Consider the following 9,501-nt stretch of genomic DNA (forward strand, 5'->3'; position numbering starts at 1 on the left):
ATTCCTTATTTCACCTATAATTATACTAGAGCACAAATGTCAGTATTAACTTGTTATAACAAAATCATGGTCACTTTCCATCCCATTTATATAAAATTGGAATACAATCCTGTCTGTATTTGTGAAAACATATCTATTGGTGATTCAAATCATATATTCCTTGAATGTTATCTGAACTCTTGGTTTTCTTCAATTCTGCATCAATAACTAATTCACAATAAATTTCCATTGCCACTAAATATTACAGCTCTGCTGTCTTCATGTCTTGTGGCAATGTCTGATGCCATGATACTCCACACACACACACACACACACACACACACACACACAACATTCTACACCTTTTTTTGTTTCATAGTTAGTGTAGCATAATACAAGAATATTATATAAAGATATTTGTAGAAAAATTTCTTGGAGAAATATTTGATGGTGGAATACTTGGAAATAAGTACAATAGGACCTTTAGTTAAGTTTGTATTCGTGTTGAGTTGCTGCTGGATTGTTTATATTAATGAAAAACAATTTAAAATGATCTCTAAAAGTTTTGTACACATTTTTATTAAAAAAAAAATAAAAAAAACTACAACTCTTGCTTCTTCTTCTTTGGATTCTTCCTTTCTCCAGTTTCGCCTTTTAATTGTTCATATAAGCATTTGGATTCCTGATTTTTCAGTGCCCTATCTTCACAAAGGTATTTTTTCAATGTCAATTTTCCTTGATGATTGAAATACCAATCTTCTATATCAGCTTCATTTTCTTCTAATAAAGTTTCACACTGAAAATTAAGATTTGTTTAGAAAATATATCCATAAACATTGGCTCTTTGTTAATAGTACAGTTTTCAGAGATTTGACCCCAAAAAATACACAAAAAAGTTTACTACTCCTATTCCCAGCTTCTTCCTAGAACTTCCTTTTTAGAGGAGCAAAACGGAAAAAATCAAACTACCAAGATGTTATGTTATAGAAAAAAATATTTCAAATAAAAAATGTATCTGAGGTAATTTTGAATAAAAATGGTTATTAGCACTTTTTGTGTAAAACGAACCATTCTCTCAGGAACATTGCGAGATGAAAATGCCACTAAACCTCTAAAATTCATAGAAACAAGCTGACATTTGAAAAATGTACTTGTGCAATTGAAAAGAAGTAGTTTTAAACATTTTAGATAATTTATAATGAGAAACTTTAAATTCTGCTCTGACAACTGGAGTATAATGTTTAATGTGATTTTATTCTTATCATAAAAATGCTAATTGTTTAAAAATACTATACCTGAGTCTTAAGTTTTGTAATTTCAGCACTAGGCTTATCCCATAGCTCATATGGTATACCAAGTTCAACTTTAACACCTTTATCAACCAACCCATGTAATGTTTGGAAAGTTTGGCTTTGACCTTTTGCAAATCTTGTACTGTCTTCCCTTTCTTTATGTATATTATACTCTAAAATTCTATCACAAACACCTTCCAATGATTCTACAAGCCTTAGCTCTGATTTTTTATATGCCTTTTTCTTTTTAGGTTTCACATCATCTACTGAATATCCTGTTTCAATAACCTCACTAGTTTTACCTGTTTCTTCCAGTCTTGATTCCAATTCGATAGCCAGTATTTTGCATACTAAAAAGACATTATTTATAAATTATAGTTCTATTCATAATAAATTACATTTACACAATACAGATCAAACTTAATACTAACTTTGAAAATATAGCAAGTCATTGTAGAATTCATTGATATAAATTTCATCTCCGTAAACACGGTTCCGGTTTATTAAACTAGTACCTTGCCCTTTTTTGGAGCTAATACCTATATTTTGAAAGTTTATGCAGCTAACAGATTAAAGTGACAACTGCTTTATTGTCTTTATAACTTGACTTCTCTCATAATACCAAATCATACACATGTTTATATTTCTTGAATTATAACGAAATCCGAAGAGTATTTTTAATTCATCAGACTTCCATGACCGAACTTTTTATTTACATACATTGTCTTTACCTGCAAATTTATATCTAACCTTAAAATCGATTTGAAATTTTCTCACCTTCACATTTATTTGCGTATTTTACACCCTGTTCTTGCTCTGGGTCATCTGAATACACGGCTAAGGCACAAAATAAGACCATAAAATAGGCATTCAATAATACCATTTTTAAATTATTGCTTTTTCTCAATTAACTTTTCGTTGGCAATCGTTGGTCACACTTCAAATTATATTGGACAACACTGGACCAATATTTATCTTTTATTAACCTTTCGAACTTTTTATCAGATTTGTGGGAAAAACTTGATATATTACTACAACTACAATCGATTACGGGTAAATTTAATTAAAAAAATAAAACGATACGTGTAATAATTTTATTGGAAGTCTAGTGGATAAATTATAGTCGTATACCTAATGGAGTAATGGGGAAGGTAGGTGGTAGACTTTAAAATAAAATTTTACGATATTAGTATAATAAAATGAGATTAGAATTTTAATACACTTGTGTATGTGTTTGTATATAGCCGACGATTAAAGTATTAAATAATCTAACGTATTTAGTAAGACAAGACTGAAAAATATATTTTAAAGTTCGATATTGATACAGAAACTTATATTGACAATTATCAGCTTATAAATAAGACGATGAGAATACAAGATTAATTTTTAGAACAATTTAACAATACATTGAAATTGAAAATAACAAATGTAAGTTATCGATTTTTAAATCAAATGCATATAAAACCACAGTTGCTGTTAACTTTAATAGACGAGGCCACTAAACGAACCAATTCATCTGTTTCTCCCGAGCTTCAAGAAAATTTTAATTTCTGTCGAAAATTTCTTTCAACTAATTGATTTTTCAGATGCATTTAAGGGACAGAGATTATTTGTTTTGTTCCCTATACGAGCAAGAACAACACAACTTATGGAAAATTAAGCTGTCCATGTTACAGGATGTAGCTGCTCTTACAATGAATAGAAGAAGAAGACTTTTTAAGCAAAACCAGAAGATTGTTTTCCTTCAGTGCACCTTTGTAAATAAATCAATAAATTTTTTTAGTACAAAACAAAACATTTTTTATTAAAGGTACATTGAACAATGTGTGAAAGTAATCATGATGATATGTTATTTGAAATGCTCAGAGATTGTAAAACGCTGCCGAAGTTCCTGGATGACATATTTGGCTTTTTGCAAAGAAGGTAAGAATAGATTTCTCTAAATAAACTTCAAAGTCACTAACTGAAAACTTCAAAATTTATCTTTGGAATATTTCTATTGAACACTCTCAACTCCCAACTCTATTTTTCTACAGCTCTTTGAAAAAAAAAAGACCTGATTATTTTTGAAGAACATAGGCTACCCTTGTTGCTGGTTAGGTCCATTTTCAGGGTCCAAGATACCAATTAAACTTAATATGAATAAGCCTGTATTGTAAAATATGCTTAGTTATCATTTTTTGTCAAAAATCAATAATTAATATAAACTAATTTGTAGGACCGACTTTTATCATGTGTCCAAAGAAGAAAATGCTACTGTGGGTTTGCCTGAAGGTCTTGCTGAAAAGTTAGTCAGACATACATTTTTGAAATGGAAACCAGTGTCACCAGATATCATATACACTCCAAATGAAATACCTGTATCTACTGAAGAAACAGTAGTGTCTTTTACTGAAGATTTAGACCAGGTTTCTTCTACAACAAAAGACGAACTAGAAGATGGAGTGGAAGAATTTAGTTTTTCAAAGTCTGAATATTATAATGGTGCTGTCTTTGAGCATTACTGCTGGTCACAATCTATAACAGAAATTGATGTCATTGTGAGAATCCCCAAAGATGTCAGTACAAAAGATTTAGAGGTTAAACTTCAGTCTAGCTCTATATCAGTAAAGTTAAGAGATGGCGACTATATACTGAGTGGAGATCTGTGTGAAAAATGTAAAGCTACTGAGACTGTATGGTCTCTGGATGGACGAAAGTTACTACTACATTTAGATAAATGCCAAGAAAAGTGGTGGAATTGTTTAATAAAAAGTGAACCACAGCTAGACATATCAAAAATTGATTGTACTAGAGCATATGACGAACTACCAGAACATGCTCAGGTCAAAATAGAAGAGTTACAGTGGAATCACGAAAGAAAAAGGCTAGGTTTACCAACTTCAGAAGAATTAGAGGTTCATGAAACTTTAAAGAAAGCTTGGAATGCAGAAGGGTCACCATTTAGTGGTCCGTTTGATCCTACAGCTGTAAAATATAATTAACTGAATTTATTTTCAAGGCTTGTGTTTTTATTTTTTACCTAAACCATATGGTCTTTCATTCAAATATTAATACTAGTGTCTAGATAATGTAAAAACCAGTGGCAGCTGGTGAAAATTTTTGTTCAGAGGGTACTGATTTGTGAAATAAAAAAAAGTAGTTACCAAAAGCATACTTCTTAACATGAAGCTCAATCCTTCCTTTTTGTCAGAGATGAACCTTTAAATCACCTTTTCATATTTTTCTAACCAAAGTTTTTTCGATGAACGACGTAGCAAGTGCCATCAGTCTTTTTTCTGATATTATATTCCTTAGAAATATCTTTAAGCTTCTACAGTTGTTATTGGCATCGTTATTAAATCTTAACTTATTTAAGAAAATGTCGAATCCAAACAATATGACACTATTAAATTTAATGAATGTAAGCTACAGATTACGTTTTTTTTTTCTTGTGTTATTTCTAGCTGTGAGTAAATGGTTGTCAATTCTAATTTCAGGGCACATTTTCAACCATTGGAAATGCATTACAGAAGATATAAATGTCTTCTAAAGGTAGTTTCTTTCTATAATGTTCATAATTTTCTAGTAGAAACAACTTTGCACCAGATAGATGATAGAAGTATGATTAATTTGAAATATCTTCTTGTTTTAATGGCATTACAACCCTTTGTGGAACTTGGCCTGCTTAATAATGTTCTTCCATTCTACCTTGTCACATACTTTAATGGGTCACTGCCTGATGTTCATGGTTTTAAGATCTTTAGGTTTTAATTTGAAATATAATGTTAAAAGTTGCTCTTGTAGATAAATTCAAATTCTCTTCCTTTCATGCCTGTCTCTTTAGTCCCCTTGATTCTTGCATAATTTAGTTGCATAGTTCTTCAAAACTGTCATATTGCAATATTACATATATACCATATTGCAATTTCACAGAGTCTGTTTCCATTTTCTGTTGTTGGTTAAATAATGTGTTAACATGTATAATACTATGTATTATACCTATGCCATTATTTTGTAAAAGAAATCCCAACTAGTACTAGAATGTAGGATCATTAAACCATTTGATGAAACTGGTGACTTGAACTGTGGTCTCTGTGTCATATAGTTTAGGATTTCTGGGTTCAATATTTTCAAAACCCTCCATAATACTGTCTCGATTTTCAAATACAGTTTTTATCGCTGTAGACTGAAAACTCCATCTTGTTTGCGATGGCTTTTCAAATCGTTTGTTCATCACTTTCCTATTTACACTGTTGTTCTGTCCAGAGAATTAGAAAAAAATGCGGATATACCGCCTATGTTACCGAAAAATATACGGATTCTAACTCCTTGACATCCCATTTTGCAATAGTTTGTTGTATCCTCTGCCATTAGTGCAAGAACTGAACACTGTTTTATTTCACTTAAATTTTGCAATATACTTATTGGAAGCATAGGAGAATTCATTTTGTATAATTTTGAAGTAAGTACTTTTAAACCCTTTAACTTCTTTTAAAAGAATAGACAGTGTGGAATCTATATTTTTAGTATAATCAACTAGTTCTAAAAACGCACCCTTATTAATTGACTTTAGACCCATTATGAACACGTGCAAGAAATTTTTTACGACCATATAGGTCCATTCGAAATCCTATATATATATATATATATATATATATATATATATATATATATACATATATATATATATATATATATATATATATATATATATATACATATATATATATATATATATATATATATATATATATATATATATATATATATATATATATATTATTTTTCATTATTTATCATAGTTTTAGGGGAGTAGTTTCGACTACATTAAAACAGTTACCAAAAGCATTCATTCGAGAGTTCAAACGTAATATAAATAAATATAACCTTTTTATTTCCTTTCACCCGCTGTAAATTTTAAGTTCATTTATAGTCAATAAAAAACTTTTTATCATTTATAGTTTAAATTCAAAAATATTTACGAGCGTTTGTAGTGATTAGATAAACCTCACATCCGTTCTAACACATATAGTGCTACAAAATATACACAACAGTCTTATTTTTAAAGAAAAACGAATAGGTACACAGTTATATGGAAGATATCTTTTTGGGTTTCATCCAACTTAATAGGTTGTCGTCCGCACAGATTTGCATTTAGAGGTTTTCTTTTGCTCACATTACGCTCAACTGTACAGCCACTGGAAATCCTGTTAAAAAAGAGACGCTTTTATGCTATGGATGTCGTGTACTTCCTACTCGGCGAAAAACAGATAGAATATATACTGTAAATATATATACTAAATGTAGTTCACTATGATATAATAGTGGAGGACTTTCGGTCCAGATTGGAGAATAACAGAAAGCATATCAGCTACTTCATCCTTTTATTGAAGACGTTTCGTTCATTAATTCATACACATCATCAGTTCCTCTACAAATTAATTAAATAAGCAAACATCCATAGAAACAAAAAATTTGCACATGGTTAACCTTACAAAAGATATCCAAATAACATATGTAAGGTAAACCATGTGCAAACTTTTTTATCTCTATGGTTGTTTGCTTATTCTAATTAATTTGAAGAGGAATTGATGACGTAGATGAATTAATACACGAAACGTCTTCAATAAATTTAGGAAAAAATATCGCTTTACTAACTCGGTGTCCTTGAATTTTCAAAAAAAAACATGAACTTTATTGTAAATACATTTATTTAACATTTTTTATGAATATATATCTTTTCCCGAATAGTACATTTATGTAATATATATTTGAAACAAATACAAATATAAAACATTTATAGGTATCAACAATAGTACGCAAGTATATAGAAGAGAAAGTCACAAATTTCATTTTAATGCAATATATTGAGGATGATTGTTAAGGAAAATATTATATTTAGTAGGTTTTATATCAAATCCTAATTACCAAATTTTAATGGATTGGAAAAAATAAGAGATATCTACAATTATTTAAGATTCTTCTCCATTGTTTGTAATAAATCTGGCATTCTATTTTGTTATTTTTTAACTTTTAACCTTTCTCTTATAAAGAAAGTACCTTCTCAGGGAGAGCGCCCACCACACTTACGTGACAAGGGACAAGTAGCAAGTAGCGCGCGTCTAGCATGTTACCTAAAATGTAACCAATGCAAACGAATGATTCAGCGCACACCAAAATGACAGTGACAGTGGCGTCATGCAGCTTGCTACGCCACGTCGTTAAAAATAGAGCTTGTTCTACTTTTTGTCACGTGCTACTTGCATTTTGTATATGTGTTTGTTGATAAATTTAAATATGGAAAACAGTCCAGAATGTATTATTCGTTTTGTCTCATTAATTGAAAAATTTCCAGGTATTTATAATAACGCAAGTCTGGAATTTTGCAGAAGGATTGAAATTTCGCCGGATACATATTTAATTCTTTAAATACATTAAATCCACTATGCCCTTACATCTCTTTCCAATAAGGGTGTACCCAAAACTGACGTTGCGGACGAGTTTTGTTCATATTGTTGACGTTTAAAAGCGTAAGTATAACTTCATCCTCAGAGGATGACATTTTGAATTTAACTAGCCTTTTTAATGTCATGCTACTTTAGTGTGCGCTACCTGCCACACCAGTGCCTTGGCCGTGTTGTCACTGCCATGTTACATGTCACGCCAGTTTGGTGGGAGCTCTTAAGTTTTCTTGTAAGTAGCGGAAGGTGTTGTCTTATCTTGAGTATGTATGTCCCTTGGTCCAGTTGATAATACTATTAAAAAGTAGGGATCTAACGGTTACCGGCAATAGCTAATTGTTCCCACCACTCATAAAGGGCTACATATCAGAAAGAATAGTAACAGCAAAGATAAGAATGGAAAAGAAAGATTTGAACATCATCGGAGTATACGGTCCAGAAAATAACAAGCTTCAAACAACAAGGGAAGTGTTTTATGACCAATTACAACAAGTAGTAGATCAAGTCAGAGGGAAGATGATAATATTGCGCGATTTTAACGCTCGAATAGGCAATCAGGTAACGCCCGGAATTAAGCAAAAACATAACGAGGATGTCAAAAACGAAAATGGAGAACTTATGATAAACTTCTGCATGAATAACGATCTAAGAATAAACAACACATTTTTTGACCACAAAGACCAACACAAATATACATTTAATAACACCCGTGGACAAAGATCTATGATATATTATGTTATAACCAACAGAGATATGCATCCATCGAAAATAATCGACGTAAGATGCCTCAACTCAGCAGATGTAGGTAGCGACCATAGCCTAGTATTATGTACTGGGAGGGGAGAGGGAGATTTCCTGAGTCCTCTATTGTTCAACCTGATTATGGATGAAATAATAAAAAAAAATAAGAACTAAAAAGGATACCAAATGGGAGAAAAACAACTTAAAATAAGCTGTTATGCAGACGACGCAATACTACTCCCTCAAAATGAAATAATATACAACGTATGCTGCACCAATTTAATATAATCGTCAGAAAATTTAACATGTTAATTTCCCCAAAAAAGACAAAATGCATGGTTACAACAGCAAATTTACTAAGATGTAAATTGGAGCTGGAAGGTCAGATAATAGAATAAGTGATGGAGTTTAAATATCTAGGCATCACATTATCTAGCTACGGAAAGCTCGAAACCGAAGTGGAAAATCAAGTAAATAGAGCAAACAGAGCCGCAGGTTGCCTAAATGAAACAATATGGAAAAATAAAAATATCTGGAAAGAAACGAAAGGCAGAATTTACAAAACAGTCATCAGACCAATAATGACGTACGCGGCAGAATCAAGACCTGGCACAGAGAGGACAAAAAGGATGTTAGAAACAGCAGAGATGAAAATACTTACAAAAATTGATGGTAAGACACTATGGGACAGAGCTAGAAGTACAGATATACGACGTAGATGCAAGGTGGAGAACATCAAGAACTGGGTAAGAAATAGAAGAGTAGAATGGAATCATCATATAAGCCGAATGACAACGAATAGAGTAGTAAAGACGGCAAGAGACGGTTCCCCAAAGGGAAGACGATCAGTAGGAAGACCACGAAAACGATGGAACGACAACTTACTGGAGGCACATTAAAAAACAAACAGTCATGTCTATATAAAAAGAAGAAGAAGAAAAAGAACTCCTAGCTAGAGGACAATAAAGTGCTATTATGATTGAATATTTTGATGAACAGTGTTGTTAATGTTTATTTTGGTGTAGCTGAAAAAATTCAAAGCAATT

General features: G+C 31.3%; 2 protein-coding genes across 2 annotated transcripts; one reads left to right on the forward strand and one right to left on the reverse strand.

Annotated features, from left to right (window-relative positions):
• Positions 1 to 563: 563 nt before the first annotated feature.
• CNPYb (FGF signaling regulator protein canopy b) lies at positions 564 to 2,695 on the reverse strand. Its single transcript, XM_072541145.1, has 3 exons — positions 2,049 to 2,695; positions 1,275 to 1,621; positions 564 to 775 (listed from the first exon to the last, which is right to left on the reverse strand). The coding sequence occupies exons 1-3, from the start codon at positions 2,152 to 2,154 to the stop codon at positions 581 to 583; spliced, it is 648 nt and encodes a 215-aa protein (XP_072397246.1). The 5' UTR covers positions 2,155 to 2,695; the 3' UTR covers positions 564 to 580.
• A 180-nt stretch (positions 2,696 to 2,875) lies between these two features.
• LOC140448090 (nudC domain-containing protein 3) lies at positions 2,876 to 4,271 on the forward strand. Its single transcript, XM_072541144.1, has 2 exons — positions 2,876 to 3,194; positions 3,490 to 4,271. The coding sequence occupies exons 1-2, from the start codon at positions 3,094 to 3,096 to the stop codon at positions 4,253 to 4,255; spliced, it is 867 nt and encodes a 288-aa protein (XP_072397245.1). The 5' UTR covers positions 2,876 to 3,093; the 3' UTR covers positions 4,256 to 4,271.
• The last annotated feature ends 5,230 nt before the right edge of the window (positions 4,272 to 9,501 follow it).

Source organism: Diabrotica undecimpunctata, chromosome 8 (genome assembly GCF_040954645.1).
Source record: "Diabrotica undecimpunctata isolate CICGRU chromosome 8, icDiaUnde3, whole genome shotgun sequence".
NCBI lineage: Eukaryota > Metazoa > Arthropoda > Insecta > Coleoptera > Chrysomelidae > Diabrotica > Diabrotica undecimpunctata.